The 23,196-nt window shown below is 39.3% G+C and overlaps 3 protein-coding genes across 3 annotated transcripts in view; 2 read left to right on the plus strand and 1 right to left on the minus strand.

The window, feature by feature from the left end:
- The first annotated feature begins 2,159 nt into the window (after positions 1–2,159).
- ABCF4 (general control non-repressible 4) lies at positions 2,160–4,669 on the plus strand. The gene has a single exon (XM_010263301.3). It carries the CDS (start codon positions 2,297–2,299, stop codon positions 4,478–4,480), a length of 2,184 nt encoding a protein of 727 aa, XP_010261603.1. The 5' UTR covers positions 2,160–2,296; the 3' UTR covers positions 4,481–4,669.
- A 5,504-nt stretch (positions 4,670–10,173) lies between these two features.
- BPG2 (P-loop containing nucleoside triphosphate hydrolases superfamily protein) lies at positions 10,174–17,487 on the minus strand. The gene is made up of 4 exons (XM_088895403.1): positions 17,308–17,487; positions 15,826–17,196; positions 12,793–12,956; positions 10,174–11,068 (listed from the first exon to the last, which is right to left on the minus strand). Exons 1-4 carry the CDS (start codon positions 17,429–17,431, stop codon positions 10,733–10,735), a joined length of 1,995 nt encoding a protein of 664 aa, XP_088751529.1. The 5' UTR covers positions 17,432–17,487; the 3' UTR covers positions 10,174–10,732.
- Positions 17,488–18,832: 1,345 nt separating this feature from the next.
- Positions 18,833–23,196, plus strand: part of LOC104600383 (26S proteasome non-ATPase regulatory subunit 13 homolog B) — a 30,895-nt gene continuing 26,531 nt past the window's right edge. Inside the window, exon 1 of the mRNA XM_010263299.3 lies at positions 18,833–19,123. Within this exon, the coding sequence (XP_010261601.1) occupies positions 18,974–19,123 (150 nt within the window). The 5' untranslated portion in view covers positions 18,833–18,973. The remainder of the gene's footprint in view (positions 19,124–23,196) is intronic.

Genomic DNA, 23,196 nt, shown 5'->3' on the forward strand with positions numbered 1-23,196 from the left:
ATAACCTAGTTCTTTAAGTTCTGATCAGTCCGAGCAAATTTTTGACGGTTTTCCAACCCATAAACACCAACAACACAAAAAAAAAGGATAACCAACCTTGATAGAGAGCTTTAGTCGACCATCCACTTATTTCTGGAGTTATTCTCTTGAAAGGCAATCAAGTTCTAAGCAGAGAAAGAGAGGCCAAAGTGTTCTCAGACCTAGGTTGAGTCTGTGTTCTCCATTTGTAATCCAGAGAGAAGAAAAAGAAGTCACGAACAAAAAGGAGTAGCAGTCACGAGCAGAGATTTAAAGAGCAACGTCCTGCTCTAATACCATGTTATCTCAGTGGCTTCAGCAGTTCGAACCAAAGGAAGAAGAAGAAGAAGAAGAAGAAGAAGAAGAAGAAAATGAACAATCGAATCTGATAGCTTAAACCCTATCAGTTGACCCTAATATGAATTAGCCTCTAATTAGTTGTACAAAGACTAAACTGTGCCCCCCCCCCCACTTAAGTATGGGACAGGAAGTCTCTATTAAAACTGCCACATAAGCACATAACTTAACAGAAATAAAATGACTAATTTACCCTTATTCGGCTAGCTCTAACAGAGGTCAAATGGAGCTGGTTGCCTGGACGATTCCCAATAAAAAAAAAAGGCAGTTCGATCGTCCAGTTCGAACGGACGGGCCGTTCTGGCAACAAAAATTACAGGAAAAAAATTGAGTGTGTGAGGTCCATTAAGCAGTACCATACGTGTTATGTCATTTTAGCATGTGACTCATACGACTCGAAAAACAGAACCGCTCTAGCCACCGGTTTTCGGGCCAACGGTTTGACCGTCCAATTCGAACGGATGGCCTATCCTAACAACAAAAATTAAAAAATAAAAGAAAAACAACCAAAAACCATTGAATGGGTCAACGGGTCGATGGTTTGACCACCTGGGTCAATGGGTCGATCGATTCAACAGTTTTTGGCCAGGGACCGGGATTGGAATAAAACGAAACCAGTTGCCTGGACGGTTCCCAATTAAAAAATGAAAAATGGTCAAAACCATTGAACGGGTCAATGGGTCAGCAATTCGACCGCCCGGGCCAATGGGTCGTTAATCGATTCAATGGTTTTTGGCCAGGGATCGGGATTGGGGTAAAACGGAACCAGTTGCCTGGATGGTTCTTGGGTCGAAATGTTTAGCTCCATCTCAAAGCGGAACTTTGGACTCGATTTTCTGATTTTTTTCCTTGGCTTTTCCAGTTTGGTAGATTTACCACTTTTTTTTTTTTTTGTTTAAGGTCACTTTGGATTTATCTTCCAAGGTTTTGGAATCCCTTGCAATGCCCAACCTTCCCATGGCTATGACTACAAAGTTATTTCGTCTAATTATTGGCATCTAGAAAAAATGACCCAGAAATGGAACCGTTCTGGCCGCTGGTTTCTAGGTTGATGGTTCAACCATCCGGTTCGAACGAATGGTTTGTTATAACATAAAAAATTAAAAATTAAAAAAATAGAAAATAAAAAATGGCCAAAACCGTTGAACGGGTAGACGGTTCGATCACCCGAGTCAACGGGTCGTTGACTAATTCAACGATTTTTGGCCAAAGACTGGGTTTGGGGTAAAATGGAACCGATTGCCTAGACAGTTCTCAAGATGAACGGTCCTATTGTCCAGGTCAATTGGGAGTTCTCGATGCAAAACAAATGACAACTATGAAGTAGAACTTAGAATTATCACTATATGATCGTATTATTTTATATAAAATGCTTTGCTAAAACAATATTTAAAAAACGAGCTGATCTCTTTTAATTCTTTATATGAGTTTCAAATACTTATAATTACAAGTTTCTTATATTAATAAAGCATTATCTTTTATAACGTAGCAAATAGAAATGTTGCAATTTCGCATGGGCCCATCCGCTAGGATTATATAAATCCAGAAAAGCTAGAAACTGAATTGCTTTTAGTTGCAGTTTTCCAAAAACCAAAGGATCAGTTCTATTTGTAAAAAGAAGGCCACAGCTGAGAGAACTATTAATAACCTGGGCGCGGGCACCCCGTACCCCGCTTTGCCTTGAGACATATGTCTCGGAATCCCGGCCCGGTCCGGTTCATGATCACAAATGGTTTGGTCATCCAATCCGATCAAGGTTTCCAAAATCTTCTCAGACTCGGACTCCCAGTGTTTCCAAACTCTTCCACCTCCTATATATAAAACTGCCCAAACATCCTAGCAAACCCTAGAAAATAAATCCAGCTTCTCTCTAGCCTCTACCGAGCTCCAATACCATATCTGATCGATTCTACTTCTGCAGATGGGAAAGAAGAAGCCCGATGATTCTGGTACAGCACCGAAGGGCAAACCCAGCAAGGACTCTTCCTCCGGCAAAGATGGTAAGAAAGAGAAGTTCTCCGTCTCCGCCATGCTTGCCAGCATGGACCAGAAATCCGATAAGCCCAAGAAACCCTCTTCCTCGGCTGCCAAGCCCAAGGCAAAAGCAGCTCATAAGCTCCCCTCTTACACCGACGGCATCGATCTGCCTCCCTCTGATGACGAAGACGAAGATGTACCCGACTATGGCTCCGGCGAAGAGGACTCCAAGAAACCCGTTCAGCGCCGGCCCGAGTCAAAGCCTCTTGACATCATAGTATCCGAAAAAGAGTTGAAGAAGAGAGAGAAAAAGGACTTACTTGCTGCGCATGCCGTCGAGCAGGCCAAGCAGGACGCTCTGAAGGACGACCGCGACGCTTTCACTGTTGTCATCGGTAGCCGTGCTTCCGTCCTTGATGGCGAGGATAGTGCTGATGCTAATGTGAAGGATGTCACGATTGATAATTTCTCTGTGTCTGCGAGGGGGAAGGAGCTCTTGAAGAATGCTTCGGTTAAGATTTCGCATGGGAAGAGGTATGGGTTGGTTGGACCCAATGGGATGGGCAAATCTACACTGTTGAAGCTTCTTGCTTGGAGGAAGATTCCGGTGCCAAAGAACATCGATGTGCTTTTGGTTGAACAGGAGGTTGTTGGTGATGAGAGGACAGCGTTGGAAGCTGTTGTCTCGGCGAATGAAGAGCTTGTGAGGCTCCGGCAGGAGGTTGCGTCTCTGCAGAATTCGTCGGCTTCTGCTGGAGATGAGGACAACGATAACGATGATGATGCAGGAGAGAAGCTGGCTGAGTTGTATGAGAGGTTGCAGTTGTTGGGGTCTGATGCGGCCGAGGCTCAGGCGTCTAAGATTCTTGCTGGGTTGGGATTCACCAAAGATATGCAGGGCAGGGCTACTCGGTCGTTTAGTGGTGGTTGGAGAATGAGAATTTCATTGGCTAGGGCGCTATTTGTGCAGCCGACCCTTCTGTTGCTTGATGAACCTACCAACCATCTTGACCTTCGAGCTGTTCTGTGGTTGGAGGAATACTTGTGCCGGTGGAAGAAGACTCTTGTCGTGGTGTCGCACGATCGGGATTTTCTTAATACTGTCTGTAATGAGATTATCCATCTTCATGACTTAAAACTCCACTTTTACCGTGGAAATTTTGATGATTTTGAAAGCGGGTATGAGCAACGGCGCAAGGAGATGAACAAGAAGTTCGAGATCTATGACAAACAGGTGAAGGCGGCGAAGAGATCTGGTAATCGGGTTCAGCAGGAGAAGGTCAAGGATCGAGCCAAGTTCAATGCTGCCAAGGAAGCCTCGAAGAATAAGGCAAAAGGCAAAGTTGACGAGGACGAGACTCCTCCAGAGGCACCAAAGAAGTGGAGAGATTACACTGTAGAATTCCACTTTCCCGAGCCTACCGAACTCACCCCGCCTCTGTTGCAACTCATTGAAGTCAGTTTTTGTTATCCAAACAGGGAGGATTTCAGGCTATCGAATGTTGATGTGGGTATTGATATGGGAACTCGTGTAGCTATAGTGGGGCCTAATGGAGCGGGGAAATCGACTTTACTCAATCTTCTTGCTGGTGATTTAGTTCCGACTGAGGGAGAAGTAAGGAGGAGTCAAAAGCTTAGGATTGGGAGATATTCACAGCATTTTGTGGACCTGTTGACAATGGAGGAAACCCCGGTTCAATATCTTCTCCGGCTTCATCCTGAACAAGAAGGGCTTAGCAAACAGGAGGCTGTCCGTGCAAAGCTTGGGAAATTTGGTCTTCCCAGTCATAACCACCTTACCCCTATTGCAAAATTATCAGGAGGCCAGAAATCCCGAGTAGTTTTCACTTCAATTTCCATGTCAAAGCCCCACATTTTGCTATTGGATGAGCCAACAAATCATTTAGACATGCAGAGTATTGATGCACTGGCTGATGCTCTGGATGAGTTCACTGGTGGAGTTGTCTTGGTCAGTCATGATTCCAGGTTAATATCCCGGGTATGCGAGGATGAAGAGAAGAGTGAAATCTGGATAGTAGAAAATGGCACTGTAAAGACTTTTCCTGGGACTTTTGAGGAGTACAAGGAGGAGCTTCAAAGAGAAATCAAAGCAGAGGTCGATGAGTGAGTTAAAGTTCAAGGCATTGGCTATTCTTTCTTTTGATTTATAATAAGTGAGGTGAATTTAAGAAAATGTTCTTTGTTTCCCCTTTGTTATTTGTGAGGAGTGTCTTTATTGTTGCGGAGATGTAGGAAAAACAAACCCTATGCGTTAATGTTTGGGTTTTTCTACTGATATGAAAAACGTCTTTAAATATGGAATGAGTTTGATTACTTGGTATCCACATTTTTTTGGGATTAAAATTGAGACTAAGTTATGACATTATATAATTACAATATTCCTCTCTCTGCAAATACCAATAAAAAACCCATCTCTGCAATTGGTGGCAACATTTGAAACTGGAAGTTCAATTCAACATGAAGATGTTGGCTATCACTTAGTGTGCAATGTGCATGAAGTGGCCGGGGGCAATATAACCATTTTGCAACTTGACTGGCAAAAATGAAATCTTAAATTGTGAGTTGCAAATGCTGCTATTGATGCTAGAATGTGTACTATGCTTGCTAGGCTCCTTAGCACTAGTAAATAAAATGAAATCTTCAATTGTGCAAATCCATATGTTGTCTTCTCTAAAGATTTTAGAAGATTATGAAGAATAGTTTTAGCCTTTGATTCCTGTTGATTTAGTTCTGGTAGAGAAGAGAGGAGGAAATATCGGAGAAATATTTGGGGTGAAAAGAAATTATTGCGTGCACACCTGTTTTGTTGATATTATACACTATTTATAATAGGTACAAAATGATAGAATTGCTCCTATTAGTAGTTAAGCAAGAATAAGCAAAAAAAAAAAAAATCCTATATTCTGCCTTGAATGGACATAGATACCTCTTATTCTTCTAAATGGATGAAGTGCCTAATGTTGGACATGTTTTGGATTTTGTCACTCGGATTCTTGAGAGATACTTTATTACTTTTATGCAACACTTTTCCTTTCTTATTGACATAAATTAATAGCTAATCTATACAATGAATACCGTACTTCCTATAAAATGTTATTGACAAAGACAAACTTATAGACCCTTTTCTACAGGTATATAATGATAGAATTAAGAAAATGTGGGCTATTTAATAGCTTATAGCCTTACACTTTTTTATAGATGTCCCTCCATCCTTGTTCTTTGGTCCTCTTGACTCCCAGTCATGTGTCAGATTCTAGTTCTCGTGTCCGTGTCCATGCAACACTGTATGGAGAACTAAAAACAAAGTAAGATAATCATGAAGTTTGATGTCTCTCTTTCTGGAACTGGTGCGAAAAAACCATCAACAATCTTAACTTCATCCATACTATCTACAATCTGATAGATAGTATGGTTGGAAGCACTTGAATCTTGGGAGTGTTTTGCTCCCTTGGGAAGATAAGAAAGTTTATCTTCCTCTGTAATTCTTCTGTGATTAAGTAATGAAATGTTGTTATTGATAAAAAAAAAAAAGCCTGAGCTAAGAAATCTGCAGACGAACCAGAAGTAGTTGAAGAAGATTGGGTCCCTGCACTGGGAATGGGTTGTGATCCATTGGAGTCTCCAAGGAAAAAATGTTTATGTTAGGCTTTTCCTGCTGTTTCCCATAGACCCGAAATGGATCTGATTCGGATCAGATTCAGCAAAATCCGAATCTGATCCAATTATTGCAAGCTAGCATCTGAATTTGATCTGATCCTAACAGAATCAAATTGGATTTGGATTTAATCCGATTACACCTGAATTTTTTAAAATACAGAAAAATTAAAAAAGTTAATTGCTTTTCAACTTTTATTATACAGGTTGAATGTAAATATAGCATACTTAATTTTTTATTCATATAAATTCATATATAATATAATATATAAATATTTTTTTTATAATTTTAAATATAATTATATAAGTTTTATATATTAAAATCAATAAATATCATAATACAATCAGATTCAGTTTTTAATAGGATTGATTGGAGTCAAATCCGAACCTGATTCAATTACATAAACACAATCCGAATATGGGATAATTGGATCGGATGCCGGATTGGGCCACAGAGTTTCATGTATCATTGACAGGTCTAGTTTCCCCTTCTTGAATCTAGGAGGGAATTCATGCAGCATAGTTTTCAAGGCGCCAAGGTGAGGCTAGGCGACAGGGGGGCGCCTAGTCGCCTAGGAGATGGATTTTTTTAAGTGAAAAATACATATCCTAGGTAGTTCCCTAGGTTCCATAATCTTTCCTTTATAACTATCCATAATTTTCTTATAAACTTCATGTTTATGTCTAGAAAATCAACATATTTATGAGAAGAAAAAGAAGAAAGAAAAGAAAATTAAAAAAATATGGGGACTGAACCCCATTCAAAAAATATGCTGATTAGACAAAACTTTAAGTTTTTCCCTTATTGGTTCAAATTCTGAAGTCTTTGAGGGTTCAATACAGCAGTTAGCAATGTTTTGTATTGATTAAACCCTAACAAATAAGAAAATAATAAAAAGAAATCAGTTTATAAATACAAAAAATGAATATTTTTGTTTAATAATGTCAATTTTATAATTATAATCTCAAAAAAGTAACAATATAAAAGTATTTTATAAGACACTATACAAAACTGCTAGGTGACTGGGCGAGACGAGCCTCCAAGGGTGCCTTGTCGTCTAGGCATCGCCTTGACAACTATGTCATGCAGCTTGAAATAGTTCTAAATATTTCAGGCTAGGAGGCATGTTCAGTATTCTCCCCATGGGTTTCTCATAATTGATCTCCAGCTAGCCTCACCTCAAACTAGGGAATACGTCTAATGATAAAAAAACTAGGGAATACGCCTCATCAATAGAAGGGACTTTCCCCTTTCTCAACGATTTGAATCTGAGTTATCTCTTGCTTAGTTCTGTGAGGAATTCAAAAGCCTTCTTTTGCTCATTAAGGAAGTTATAGAGTTCTGCATCTCTTGGGTCATGCCATGTCTATGCTTGGTGGTGATCAAACTCATCCCACATACTTTGTAAGGTAGCAAAATGAAAAATTCAATTCAACCCGCTTTGACAAAAAGAAGCAATGTCTTGCTGGAGCTAGTAAAATCCTGACAACTTTTTTCTATGAATATGTCTACCCTGTCCCAAAGACGAGCAGCAGTACAAGGAACAAAAAGAGTCTAGCTAGAGGCTGCATAGAATTCAATAAACCATGATATCAATGCCATGCTCTCTTGCATAGAATTCAAATACCTAAGTTTCCTTCACTCACTTGTATAAATCTTGATTGAACTGCAAATCTGAGACCACACTAGAAAATTTGTTCCATCAAGTTTTAAATTAGTTAAGCTGGACATACTTATCACACATCATAGTAACTTCACCAAAAAACCAAGCTACTAGAAACAGCCCTATGTGAGAGATTGAAACATCAAGTTTTCAGGAATGATGCTAAAATAGAACCAATATGTGTAAATTATCCCTTGTTCAAAATCTAAGAGTCTTGGGAGTTGTAGTTTGAGTTTTATTGGCCGGGGTTGGTTGCTTTCTTCACCTTTCCCTGGGTCTCTGTTGTGCTATTAACAATGCAAGGCTACTAGATGAATGGTCCATATGAAACTATTTGCAAGGAGATTGGATCTGCTCCTTACAGAGCGTGCATCACACCAACCTCACAGTGCATCACAGCTGTGCATTGAGAACATCTCCCGTACATGATGTTATCATTCATGGGAAGATGTTCCCAATGCACGGCTGCGATGCATTGTGAGGATGGTGTGACTGTGAGAGGCACGCTTTATGAGGAGCAGATCCGAACTCATTTGCAAGGCTTCTGGACAGTTATGGAGCTGTGTCTAAGCTATTTGAATGAGGTGTCTTCACTAGCGTTTTAAAACTGCAAGGCACAAAAAAAAGCACAGGGGCAATTTGCGCCTGAGGTGCAAGGCACAAAAATACAAAAATGCCCAAAAAATGTAAGAAAATTCAAAAGAAAATGATTTGTCATCCTAACCCAGGGTTTAAAGTTTTGAGGAATTCTAGTTCCTCTATTCTTCAGCAAACACTTGATCATTGAAGCCTTTTCAGCTGCAAATCTTTTAGACTGTTGTCCTTGTAAAAAATCTTTTAGTGTTGTCTACATAGATACCTGGTAAATGAACCTTTAATGATTTTGATTTTTGATAGAAATCTTCCAAAGTTTATAATTATGTCTGTGTATTGATCTTTTACATCCTCAAGTTTCACTTCTGTATTGCAAAGTTTATGAATTCCATTGATAAAAAAAAAGTTTTATTAACTTTCTATCTCCTTGTATCATAGTTGTGGTTGCATCTACAGTAGTCAATCCTGTGACAGCAGTTTTACCTTGATATTTGACACAAGTGCCAAGTAATCAGGAATCTCCAGGTACCCGGAATGCCAACCTTCAAAAATCATTGCATGGGGATGCAACTGGAAATAATATTTAACAACATAAATGATTTTAAAATATAGTAAAATAAGAAAAATCAATGTGTAGATTCATTGGATGTGTCCTTTGTTGTGATATCTTCTTGTTTATGAGTACTCAGTGTCAAGTTTTTTATTTTCTATTTTTATTTTTTGGGTGACCTTGGCTTCAAGCATCATCAAAATGCTAGTGTTATGACTGTTATCCCAAGTTCCAATTGTTACCATGGCATCCTATAGTCAGCATGGCTGGAACACTTCCGTGGTTGTCTGGTAACTCTGCTGAAGATCCTCTTGTGCTCTTTTATTTACCAACATTTGTGGCCAGATACTATATTGCTGTTACCCGTGAAAACTTTTCTATCCAAACTCCAAGTTTAGTTAATACAAAACAGTATGACATAGCTTGTTGACTTGTACAAGGTACTGTTTTTCTATGAAGTTCGTTCCACTTTATTCTATCCCCAGCACAAAAGGAATTCCTTATTGGCTGATGACAAACTAAGTCCAACTACTGAAAAGATTCCAATGCTTGGGTAACTATTTTACCCCTCAAATTTTAAAAATATGACAACAATTTGACTATGTTCAAAGGAATTTCCAAATTGGAATTAGTGATTTAAAAGGCGTGCCTAGGGAGGCACATTTTAGGGTAGGCACCTCACTCAGGTCCTAGGCGCAATACTTTCAAAGGCGTGCACCTGATGTGCCTTGCACCTTAGCTGCTTGCTTCGCTCGCTCACCAAGGCTCTAAGAACCCCCTATTTGCTAGTGTTATCCATTCATTCATCTTAATAAAACATTTTCTTAAAAGGCAATTAAAATTATAAAATTATTATTTTTTGTGTGAGAATTAAGAATTTAAGATCCAAACATGAACTTGTTTGGGCTTGCCTTGAGGATTGTGACACAAAGGCGACTCCTAGAATCGAGAATGTAATATGTTTTACATCACATTAGCTACTTGAATATAATATGTTTTACACCACATTAGCTAAAAAAAAAGAGATTATGGGCTTAACATGCTTGAAAATGTTTTATATGTTTAATTTTATTTTTAAATTTTCATTTGAATATACTTTAGATGTTATGTTTATGTATTTTAATTTTAAATAATCGATTTTTTAAACCATTAATTTTAAAATTTAAGTTTATATTTCTTATTAATATTATGTTTAATATATTTTTATTTAATTTTTTGGCATTTTTTTGAATTTCGCCTCAGGCACAAATTGGCCCTTGCGCCTTGTGCTTTTAAAACACTGATTGGAATACCATAAAAATTGACTCATGAAAGTAAATTGTAGAACATTTCAAACACTGATTGGAATGCCAAATTGTTTAATATCAAAAGAATAAAATCAAATTGTCGAACATTTCAAATTGACTCATGAAAGTAAATTGGAAGAACAAGAGATTTGAACCAGGTTTTACCATCAATTATCAAAAGTATGAGTTGATGATGGTCCCTCTAGCCAGTCAAAACCTAATTCATACACATGTTTGGGGTGTAATCAGGATCTGAGTTACTTTTTATGGTAATGTTGATGCCCCTCTTGACATGGTACTAACACGAGAATTGGGTAATAGCTCCCTTCACTATACACAGAAAACCCGGTGAGGAACATTTAACATGGTGTTTCATTAACGTGGCCAGAATTTGAATTCTGAACACAGTGCAGAAAAACTGAGCAGCATTGTTTCTCCAAATGATTGCTTCCAGAATAGACTCCATTCTCTCATCTTGAAGCTTCTTCACATTTTTCTAACTCCCTGTCTTGGTTGCTGACATGGGTGCATGGGGTTGGGCATCTTTTTCCTTCTACCTTCATAGTTCAGACGATAATTTCTGAAAGAGAAGTTCTAATCTTTTAAAGTGATTAAACCTCAACACTCTCTTCTTCAAGCTTCTTCCTCGCTTCTGCTTCAAGCTTAGTTTGGTTGCCAATAGCATCGGATATTGCCTTGGGTAGTAGGAAGCCAGATCTCTCAAGGAATGGTGCCCGATCAAGAACCAATGGCTCACGCACTGTCATCTCAATGCCATCATATGTCCCTATTGTCAAGGTTGCCTCCCCTTTGAGTCCTAAAGAAAACCAACCAAGCCCAGCAGCTGCAACATCAATACTGTTCACATCCCAGCTGTTGCCAGATACCTTAATTTCTCTCTGCTCCCATTTCCCAAGTTCAGGTACCCGATCTACACTGCCGGGAGGCTGATTGAACAAAGAGGTGAAATATGTCATGCATTTGGCACAAACAAAATTGAACAATATCTAAGTACAGAATGATTGATGCATGCTGGTTAGAATGAGTTGCAAATGAAATACATTTAGGAATTACTATTACTTGAGCAAAGAAAAGGGAAATTATTATCGAACTTGCAAGTCTCATTGTTTCTGTGGCAACAATGTTGATTGGTTGGTTAATTTTTGTTGCCATTATTGTTATCATCATCTTAATCATCATTAACTGCAACCATTATTTTATTAATGCATAAAAAATCCCACTCTCAATATAATATATCAAAGTGAAGGAACATGTGCAACAATGGAAGGCCGACAACCTGTCATTTCATCAAAAACCAGAAAATTTCACCTTGTTACAAATTAACGCCCAGGCTTAGTGCCCCCATACCAGATTTCCCCTAGTCGCCCCTCCCCTTGTAGTGTTACAAAAAAGTGTTTGCTAATATAGGTGCCTACCCGAACAAGCAGTTCAGGTTAGAAGACTGTGCCTTCTGTTTCTGTAAACAAGAATCGTTAAGGGTCCAAGGGCAATCTTCTCTTGTTAAAAACCAGCTAATCTCCACTTGGCAGTCCCTCCACTTACAGTTCATTTCATCTCCATGAATTGACTAGTTATCCTTGAACTAGGGGAAAGCCCATCCCAAAAGAGCTCTTTGCATCAAGGTTTTAAATTTTTTAACTTTGGGAGATTTTTTTATCAATTTCAATTGTTTTACTAATATTTGAGGAGTACTTTTATGTCTATATTGTTGACTTTATGTTATTTTGATAATCTAAAATTTTGGGCAAAATAAATGGCCGAAGTCCTATATTTTCAATGAAATTCTGAGATTTCATTGGGATTTCAGCCTACATAATCTGCCCAATATATTTTCATAATTGTGTTGGTGGCTTTATATGAAACTGAAATTTTGCAAATTTCATCAATATTTGAAACCATATTAGAGAAAAAAAGTTTTTATTTCTAGCATCTGTATGCTTCACCTACTATATATATTCTATCTTCATAAGATGCACAAGACGAAAATACTTTGTGAATGATTCTTCACAAAAGTTTTCTTTTATCATTAAACCAACCAGAGAGGTTTTATTAAATAAAGCAATCAGAACTGCTACTAATTGGAGATAAGTACAAAACTGTACGGTAACAAGTATTAGAAAATACAGCGCATAGCTAACCAAGGACTCCAGATCTGCTACCCACAAGACACTACAGCCGCACATCAGGAACATTCCCCATGAATGATAACATTCAAACAAGGAGATATTCCTGATGTATGGCTGCAGTGTCTTGCAGGTAGATGTGGGTAGCAGATCTGAGCGTCTAACGAAGACTACAGGATAGTTTGTAGGGTCAAAAGCCAAAATTAGGGCATAAGAGTAGGAGAATTAGAAAGTGTTGGTGTTTGAATATAGTTGAGATCTCTAAGCACAAAGAATTTCACAAGCAGAATTTAGGAGGCAGAGATGCAGGTTCACATCTCCCCTCCCAACTCAAAATAATTAAGGATCAAGGACATGATGAGGCCATTTAATGGTTATTGTATTAATTGTTCAGATTGTTACAATAACACCTACTGTTTTGTGGTGATTAATTCTTTTGGAAGTTCATAATCAGGTGGCAATGCAGCTAACTCAATTTTGAGCTGTCCATTGATGCATCTCTAATTATTTGGATGGTAAAGTTTTACCTGTAACCTGGTGCCCACATGCTTTCTCCAGATTTCATCTGCATTTTCTATTTTTCCCAAGTGAAGGGAAACATTTGGCGATGCCCATATTGTTACATAAATGGTTTGTACCGAAGCTTGATTCAAGTCCAGCCGCATTAAACCACCAACATGGACTGCCTGCCCTGCCTGCAAAAGAAACACATTTTTTATCATTAATGAAGAGATGCATTATTTATAAAGATAGTCAAAAATACAAAGCCTTCCTACTCTAAAGTTGAGAGGAATGGCCGGTAATAAAGAACCGGAAATAGAACTTCTGGCTGGGCCATCTGCTAGAGAGTTTGCTTATCTTGGGATCCAGTTGAAATGCTGAATAAGGTATTTTCATCCTTATTGTGAATAATGTTGCTTTTCTCATATGATGGTGTAGTTTCCACTTCCCAAGGACCTTCTGATGTGGAGTCTATCCAGACTATGACAACTGATGAATATTCTTCAATCTCTATGCCTTTCATGCCTACAAAGTAGATTATCCATAGACCATGCAGCTAAGGTACAGTTTTTATTCTCATTGCTGTTGCTTCTCCAATGAGACTAGACACCAGAATATGCTGCCATCATCTATCCTCTATGACATCAAAAAGTGTCCCCAAGGCCTCTTGGTTGCCTATCATTGAAATTGAGTTCTCCCTGACCTTGAGGCAGGGGAATCCATTCCCTTTGTAGTGCTTGACTTGGCCAAGCAAAAGATACTACTACTTCCATCTTCTGAGGATGGAATAGATACCGGTGCTTTAAAAGGTGTGGGAGGCATATGCCTAGAGGCGAGCCTCTAGGCAAGGTGCCCCAAAAACACCCTGAGGCATATACCAGAGGTGTGATGCCTCATACGCCTTTTGCATGAGGTGTGCTAGATGTGTATGCCTAATGTGCCTCATGCACACCTCGTACAAAAGACAGGGAAAAAAAAGAAAGGGAAGGGAAAGAAAAAGAAAAAAAATAAAGAGAAGAAAAAAAGAGAAAAAGAAAAGAAAAGTCAACTAGTGTTATGCATCTTCATTCTTCTCAATATAAGGCATCTTTCACAAAAAAAAATAATAAAATAAAATAAATAGATGAGATCCTCCTTCCTCTTTTTCCTCACCCCACCCTCCTCTTACATTCTGAACTATGCCTCCCGCCTCCAGGTAGTGGAATGCCTCATGACACACCTCCATGTTTTAAAACATTGATAGATGCAAACCTCTTCAAATTCTTCTCTCATAGATGTCCAATTCTCTGTTCTTATTGTGACCACCTCAACGATGGAATTTGGCTTCATTGTTTTATCTTGGAAGGTTCTTGCTATTCTCTCCTCCAACCAGAAGCATTTGAACCAGTGGGCACATCTTTTTTCTATCATAAGAATTAGTTGCAGATCTAACTGAAGTTTAACAAAAGTATTGGAGATATTCACCAGTAGAATCATAAAAAGTGATACAATCTTAAAGAGTAAGAAAACCAAATGAAAATATTCAAGTAGATAATAAGAAAGGAAAACAGTAAATGTTGACAAAGAACTAAGCTAATTTGCCTAGGTAGAGACTTCAGACCTTGCCCATGAAAGGAAAAGGATGCTCACAATGTAATGTTCAACCTTGGGAAAAAATAGTTAATGCTAAATATGCTAAACAATTTAGAGAACGATGTAACTTAATTTGCAGATGCAACCATCATCCCTCCACTACTGTTTCCTCCAAACTCATTTTTTACTTTGTCAAAAATACTTTTTCAATGATCTGATTTCTATTATACTAAAGATAAAATTCATTCAAAGAGAAAGAGGGCATAAAAATAGGTGATAAGGAATAACACCCAAAGGAAAAAAAATAACAAGAAGAACCCCCATCTATCTCAACAACAACGTCAATTCCACCATGATCACACCTAAGAACTCACAAGCAAAGAATTTCATGGGGTGTCAGCAGATGCAATCACCAAAGGATGGCAACCAATGGCCAGGCGGCCAGCTTTGCTACACCCATGCAACATGTACTTCAGGAATGGGAACCTCCAGACTCAAATGATGGGAAAAGCCAAGTAAACTTTGATGACTACACTAGGCAACCTGCCCTGGGCATATTGGGTTTGGATGTTGCTATAGAAGATCAAAAGGGGATACCATTTTAATATATTCAGGACATATGGGTGAAGGGAATAAAATAAAGGCATAATTGACCCCTATTCTTGAAGGCTTAAAGGTAGGTTTGCGTAGGGTTTAGACGAAACTCAAATAGAAGAGTGGGACCTTGGGTATAAGGCATTCACGTAGTCTAAACTCTACATTCAAGTAGGGTTTGGAGTATTTAGACTACAATCAAGTTATAATTAGCTGGATGCATTATTGATAAAAAGAAATAATAATTAGCTGGATGCATTCATCTGAGGATGGGCCTTGGGTGTAAGACATGCATTAGAAATGCAAGGTACTTGGCCTCTCATTCAACGAGATTCGAAGATCTACTGATGTATTGGCTGATAGTCTTGCTTGAGGAGTAGATAAAAAAGGGTCTCTTTTGGGAGCTGTTGAACTAGTGCTGATTATTGATTTTACTTTAGCTCTTTGATTCTATGTAGAAGTCAGTGATGGACACTGCTTCGTACTTCCCTTTGGTGCTTTAATATGACGTTTAACTCTAATATTTCATTACATATCCATCAGTGATAAAATAACATGGCACAAAAGGGCCAAGTAGCTTAAATAAGAAGACCACAACTTAAAACCAAGGATGTTTGGACCCTAAATGTTAGTGATCTAGTTAGCTATCTTTCTAACGAGAAAAAGTTAACTGACTTCTTCTTCCCACCCCCCCTCTTTTGCTTCAGCTTGCACACTCATATTGGCTTCAACAAACAATGTTATAGATTGCTCATTATCATCAGCAGATCAGAACCTCAATTGATTATAGTAGGTTCAATCAGTTAGCTGCAGTTTGCACTACTATAGCAAAGGAGTAAAATTCGTTGCAAAAGCAAAAGAAAAACATAAAGTGGTGGACCCGGTGGATAAACTTGCCTTTATCCTGTAAGTTCGAGGCTGCAGCTCCTTCCGGACCTCAACCATCTTCTGCTCCTCCCTGTTCAATCTCATCGACATCAAATATGGATGCAGGAGGCCAGGAGTGTCATACATCTTTGCTTTGGCAGGTAAAATCCCTCGAATTCTTATGATCCCAAGCGTTGTGCCAGGAACCGCAGCTTCAGTTAGCTTTGTAACCTTTGCACCTTCTTTCTTGGAAAATGCATTAATAAGAGTAGATTTACCTGCATTCTGAGCCCCAATCACCCATACATTCCCTCGAGGGCCTGCCAACTCTTTGATGAATGACAACAAATTCCTAACACCAAGATCCTTACGTGCACTAACCAGATAAACACCACTTAATTTGGGTGCCCCTCCAGCCTTAGCACGATTTCGAACCCACCTATCTAATCTTGACGGTGAAACCTGAGACGGAAGAAGATCGACCTTTGTTGCGACCAGGACTAGCTTCGGTAAGTTCTTGCCGAGCTTTGGGTCCTTCTTGCTTCCTTCCAATGCCTTGAACAATGATTTTGCTGCCCGTTTGGGGAACGAACCATCAAAATCAACGCAATCAACCACCATAACTACAACTATAGCATCGGAGGCACTGGAGGGTTTCATCAACCGAGTGGTTATCAATCGATCAAAGTCGAAATCGGGTATCAAGTTCTCTGCTTTCTGGTTCTTCACCTGCCCATAATTTCTTAACGAATGGCACCGAGCACAAACAGTAGCCACTACTTCTTCGTTTCTGAGAGCTTCTCTAGCCTTCCGCTTCTTCTCAGCTTTTGAAACCTTCTGCTTTTTTACCTTCCTCGACGTCTCTTCAGTAATGTTGCCATACCCAACTCCAGCAGGCGCAAACCCGTCCAACTCCTTCTTCCGCTTCTCGTCTTCATCTTCAATTTCAAATTCCCAATCGTCAGAGCTCCAATCAATCCCATCATCCTTCTCCAATTCATCTCCTTCTTCATCGCTTCTTTCAAGTTTACTCTGGAACCCTTCTGATAACTCTTCCTCGTCCTCCCCTTCATCAAATTCTTCCAATTCATCATCGAATTGATCCGAAAAAGCCTCCTCGTCCTCGTCTTCAGCTGTTTCTTTCTGAGGGGCCCTCCTTTTCTGGTAGAAACCGGGGAGATTTGGGTCTTTATCTTGCATAAAAACCCCACAGCCAGGACAGACATGGCCAAGGCTCTCATCTTCATCTCGCCCTTCACTCAGGATTGGGTAACGAGGGCCTTTTCCCGAACCTTTCACGAGCTGGGTCTGTGTTGTTGAAGTGCGTTTTTCTCCCTTCAACGAACAGTATAGCTGCCAAGAAGACCTTCCGTTGTTGCTCTCCTTCCTCCTCACGCCTGATAGGAGGTTAATGTTTATGGATTGGCTTTAAATCTTTTGGTTGAAACAAATAAGAACAATGGAAATGTGAGACAAGGGACATTAGCGGAATAACTTGGATAACTTACCAGTAAATAAACAACTTGTTGATGGGTCTCCTCCTCTCCCATCGCCGCCATTATTGGGGAGCTTAAACCTCAGGGTAGTGGTTGTTGTCGAGAGATATGAGGCAGTGGAGAGTAGGATAGCCATTTCTCTGCAAAGCGTATTGCAGCACTGCAGCTGCAGGCAGGGATTTCGGCCAACTCTGCATATAGGAGAAAGTTTAAAGACAATGATTTGTCCGTAGTATGCCCAAACCCGTTTATCCCTTTCCCGGGTTGACCCGACATTAAGATTTGGAGGTATGTGTTGTGGAATCTGACTGTTTTGGGTATTTAGGGAAAATAGGATCATATGAACATAGGGTATTTAAATTAGTATTAATGCTATAGGTATTTTAATAATCTACCATAGTGTTGGAAGTAAACTGGGGCTAGCAATTTTGACGTTAATTTATTTGACCCACCAATCCACCCACATGAAGATCCATCCATTGTGTCAATCTGGTCAAGTGATCCATTAGGGTCAACTTGTGCCCCCCACATAAGATTGCTCCCCATAATGTCTCACAGCACATTGTCATCGTGTATAGGGAACATCTCCTGATGATATATCAGAAATGATGATGTTATCATGAGGAGATGTTTATAATATACGGCAGAGATGTGTTATGGGACATTGTGTGGAACAATCTTGGGGAGGGGGGGGGGGGGGGCTGATTTAAACTCCAACTTGTGACCCATTATGGGTGGAAATGGGTTAAAGGGTCAATATAGGTGGATTAATAGTCAATTAATGTTCAACCCAATCTCAATCCACCCATTTGCCACCCCCACCTTAATTGATCAAGCTTAGAGATGGCAATTTCTACCTTATTCCATGTAAGATGATGAATAAACATTCAATGTTAAAAAAAGTAAAACTCCACCGACTTGTTTACTATTGAAAGGCATATGAACTTGTGTAATAAGTGTTAAATGTATAATATTTTGAATTTCATGTGAAAGATAATTGATAGTTTAAGTATTTATTAAATATTTATTCAAATAATTTGAATTTTTTATGTTTGTTCATGTCAATAAGTTAATAGGTAAAGAAAATATACATGCATCTGAAATCTATAAGACATGAATTTGGATTTTTGATGGATATACTGTAGGCCCAGCCCATTTCATTTCTGTTTGCTCCCTTGTATAGTTGTATTGAGGAGGACTACACTGAGATCAGAAGATTCTCTATATGCTACCATACATATTTGATATTGGGTTAAAATTTGTCCGGCTGCATTCTGGTCCACGGGGTCTACCAAAAAAGTCAAATACCCCTAAGGCTCAGCCCAAGCCATTGTCGAGACCTTTAAGCCCAAAAGTTTCTATTGGAATTATACTTTTTAGGGCCCAAGCCCATTTTATCATTCCAATGGTCGATTAAGGCCCGACGAGCGATGACATCTATTGGGTCAACCAGTCCAGCACCAGGTTAGCGAACCAAACCGGACCAAACTCGGATTTTCATTTTCAATGCGGCAGATTTATAGCAAGGTGTCTTTTGTATCTTTCTTTCTGCAGAAGAAAAGAGAGACGAGGAAAAGCAGGGTTTGGGTTTTCCTTCTGAAACTCTTCTCAAATTTGTTCTCCCTACAAATTATCCTGTCATTGGTTCCCAATACTGGTTTCTCATCGTGTTTTCGCCATGTCCGCTCTCAAGTATCTCGAATCTCAGCGTAACGCTCAGCCGGAGCTTGCCGATTGGTACAATGCGTTGGAAGATTTGTATCAGAAGAAGCTTTGGCACCAACTTACCCTCAAGCTTGAGCAGTTCGTTGCCCTAGCTGTATTTCAGGTCAGTTTGTCTGTTTTGTGCATCTTAATTGTTTCCTCAGTTGTGCTTTAGTCTACTCTCCCATGTTCTCCTTTTTGTTTTGTTATTTTACTAGATTTGATTTTGCGAACGAAGTCTTTACGATATATGAATTCGCTTATCTCTTTAGTGGATCTTTTTGGAACCGCTAAAAGTTCCTTTCTTCCTATTAGTTGATCTGCTAGAATGTAAGTTCCTGACGGAATACTTATGCTTTGAGGTCTCAGACGGGAGTGGGGTTTCTAATTGTTGAGAAAATTAGGGTTTCTATCTTATTGCGTTGTGAAGGTATGGTTTTGCCATTTACCCTATTGAGTAAAGGTTGTTCTGTTCACTCTAGTAGTTAGTAATATATAAGATTGGTCTTTGTTGGTTTTCCCGTGAGTTTTGGGTTCGAGGAATTGCCCATCTGTTACTTGGTAAGTTCCCTCGTAGTGTAGGTAGGCTGGATTTTGGCTTAGATGTGTAGGTCTAAATGGTTTGATCGTTTAGGAATGCGTTTAAAGCATTCGCTTTGATTAATTTAGGAACTCTCTATCCTTTTTTTTTCGAGGTGTTATATAATGTAAGCCATATTTACAGATGGGCTTGTAGGCATTTCTAATTTAAAAATTTTGAAGGGTGTTAAGATAGAGCTTCTCTACAATCACACGGTTAAGCCTTCCTATAGGCACCCCCACAAAGAATACATTAAAATGTAGTGGAGTTGGCTTCAGTAGTTACTTGCGTGGACCACGTATTAGGAACTGCTTTATTGCACACGGGATGGTCAGAATGTTGAACCATCTTGCTTCGTTTGTATTTATTTGATGTTCTCTCCTGATATATTTGGTCAGTTTCATTTTTATCCACTTTTCAAAAGAGCTTGCTGAAATCCAATTTGTGTATATGAGGAGGCAGCTGCCTGTGTGTATTTCGTACACAATGGATAAAATATAAATGTAAAAATTAGGTTCACAAGTATAACTATCTTCACTTTCCTATTTAATTTTATTAGCTGTGTTGTTATCTGGAGATTTTAACTATTTAAGGCCTGATGCAATCGGAGTTGCATATAAGTTGTAGAAGTTATAGCCCATGTTACCCAGATACGGCAAGGACACAGCTGGACAGGATGTCCAGTACACATTTTGTCAAGGCAATGCCTAGGCAGTTTTGGGGGTCACCTAATCACATTATCTCAAACATAGTTTTCAAGATGCCACTCTGAAGCTAGGCAACTAGGGAGTGCCTAAGATGCATAGGCACCTAGATGATTAGTTTTGCAAGTAAAAAACCCCTAAATTGTAAGTTGATTTTGCATGGTAACCAACAATTAGCAATAATATGCATCAAATAACTATAAGTTATATATATATATATATATATATATATATATATATGATCAGAAAAATTATAAGTTTTATATTATGACATAGAAAATTGTCATATTCATGAGAAGGTAAACAACTAGACATTTAAATGTATGAATTTCAATATGGCTTTGCAATATAATAATTCAATAGAGCAATTGCATTAAAAATAAACTATAAACATTATAAGGACTTCCACACCAAATGTAAAATAAAAGTATTTCCACACCAAACAACCCCTAAGATAAGTCTTCACATAATTTTTCTTCTAACATTCCCAAGCACATAGCATTCACTAAAAGACAAAGTAATAGCCATAAGCCAATAAACCTTTGATTCAGCCATTTTCATAAGCTTTTATCAAATAGCCCCTAAGATAAGTTTTCACATATTTTTTCTTCAATCAAAACATTCACATGTTCTGTTTACATTATCTTAATTTAGATTCATTTTAGAGTACAAAAGTTCCCAACAAAGAAAAAGCATTCAAATATATATATGCAGAAAATATGAGAGTTTAGAGTTTTTAATTATTGTTCACTGTATCATGTTTATTTTTAATAGAATGAGTCAACCAATTAAAATGTGTTGAGCATGTTGTAAAGCACCTGCCTATCATTTCCAGATGCCTAGTTGTGCACCTGATAGGCTGAGTAAGCACCTTTTCTAAACTACTGAGGCCATAGTTGTCAAGGTGATGCCTAGGCAGGTAATGAGGCAGTTTTAAGGGGTAGCTTGCTTGTTTCACCTCAAGTAACTTTTGAAAGGCATCTGTTCAGTCAATTAGACACATGCTAGGCAACAAGGCAGGCACACAGGTACCTAATATGCTACATGGCTGCTTTATAATACGTTAAATATTGCTGGAAGGATTAGAAGTGATCGAGTGGCTAAGAAAGTTCCTAGCTGGAGCCTGTTTAAAAGGTAAGCAGATAAACTGGCAGGATTTTAGTACACTAGAAGGGAGAAGATATGTTGTTGAGTGTAAAAGGAATGGAAAGGGGTTCTTCATAGCTTTGACTGAATTCTTTGGGAAGGGATAGAGGCAACTGGTGTGTCTACCAGCAGGAAAACAGAACCAAGGCTGGGGGGAAGTAGATTGGTTGCTCAAAGAGTTCTTAGCTCAAAGAGTAGCAAATGAGGAAAAAGCCTCCATAAGGGAGGAGAAGGCTTATCTCAGTAACAATAGGGTACAACAAGGTCCAGTGGTCATGGCAAAAACAAAAGGCCATTGCAGAATGGTGGGAGGTCTAGAGAGAGAGGAGTGGGATAGTAAGTTTGTGATACAAGCCAAGGAAAAAGTTAATGATTGGAGGAGGGTAGCTGACTTACTGGCAACCAGGTTGAAGTTGAAGAGTGTTTTCATAGTAACCCCCTTCGATAACTGTAAATCCATCCTAGATCCATTAGAGAATGATTTGGAAATATTAGCTATCAATGTTCAGGCTGAGTTCGGATCATTCACACTCTTCAAATGGAATCCAACATCCAACTCCAAGGATTTTTTTGTTGAAGATGGTGTGGTGGTGCGTGTAATAGGCTTGCCATTCCATCTATGGAAACAAGAAATAGCAGAGTCTATAGCTGTGTTGTGTGGAGGAATCTTGAAAGGTGCTTTCTGAGGCGATCTCTATTCAGTAGCAATCCTGCTAAGTGGTGTGAAGCCAGAAGAAATTCCACGAAAGGTAGAGGTACGAACAGAGGGGAGCTTTGTCTCTGTGTGGTTAGCTTCCTCCATTGAAGCAGGGCTGTGGAAGGAGGCTCAGTTGGTAGGAGGGGAGAAGGAGGAAGAAGAAGCACTACGTGGACTTGTGAGATTGGGTAATTCAAATGGGAAGGGATGTTTCACTAAAAAGGGCCAACATATTCTGGGAAGCCAAAAAGCTTTGGGGTAGTTGGAAGGTCAAACCTGGAGAAAGCAAGAAGAGGGTATGACAAATGGTGTTAGGGGAAAAAGACAAAAAGCTTATACTGTCGAAAGGGAGAAGGCTGAACCAGCAATCTCAGACAGTGAAGGTTGCTGGTTCGACCATTAAAACAGGGGGCGTGACTCTTTAAGTGGTCACATGGGACGAAAAGAAGGGCCCAATCGAGTGGTTCCCTATTATGGTGGGCCGGAGAAGGCTTTTCAAGTAAAGGACCTAAAGTTGGGCTCATATAGTCTTGAGCCCAAGGCCCATTATAAGATAGATGGGCCGAGGGACATGTTAAGTAAGCACGTGACTAGGAGGAGGGATGAGCTGATAGACGAGATAAAGCGTCTATCATCTTCAACCCTGAACCCTTCCTCTCCACCGAACAGTTCAGGCGCAAAAAAGTCTCAAGACTCGCAGTCTCGAGGCTCCCTACAGTGGGTCCCATCCAACCTGGCGAACCGTCTCTCACCAGATAGGCGCAACCCGAGATACATGAAGCCTAGTGATGAGAACAAAACATGGCTTGAAGATTGGTTGAGTGAACAAAACAACAATGACGATTCTGATAGAGACGAAACACTAAGTCTGGGAAGTTTGGCTTCGAAAAGCAACAATGATCTTCTTGAAACAGAAAGTTTGCATACAGAGTTGTTCTTAGAGGAAGAGACTGAAGAGGCAGGTGGCGGGAAGACTAGGAATGGTGAAGAAATTGGTTCTAAAGCTGTGAAAACTCCTCCTCCCTTCGTTGACGGAGCTGACCCTGAGTCTAATGAATTACAGGATGGTG

Source organism: Nelumbo nucifera, chromosome 1 (genome assembly GCF_055504915.1).
Source record: "Nelumbo nucifera cultivar China Antique chromosome 1, China Antique-T2T, whole genome shotgun sequence".
Taxonomy (NCBI): domain Eukaryota; kingdom Viridiplantae; phylum Streptophyta; class Magnoliopsida; order Proteales; family Nelumbonaceae; genus Nelumbo; species Nelumbo nucifera.

Excerpts from the sequence above, each read along its gene's own strand:
- ABCF4 (XM_010263301.3), top strand. The coding sequence starts at position 2,297 with ATGGGAAAGAAGAAGCCCGATGATTCTGGTACAGCACCGAAGGGCAAA.
- BPG2 (XM_088895403.1), bottom strand. The coding sequence starts at position 17,431 with ATGGCTATCCTACTCTCCACTGCCTCATATCTCTCGACAACAACCACT. Across the intron at positions 17,197-17,307 it reads AACAAGTTGTTTATTTACTG|GCGTGAGGAGGAAGGAGAGC; the intron begins GTAAGTTATCCA and ends ACCTCCTATCAG. Across the intron at positions 12,957-15,825 it reads AACTTACAGGATAAAGGCAA|GGCAGGCAGTCCATGTTGGT; the intron begins GTTTATCCACCG and ends TTTTGCAGGCAG.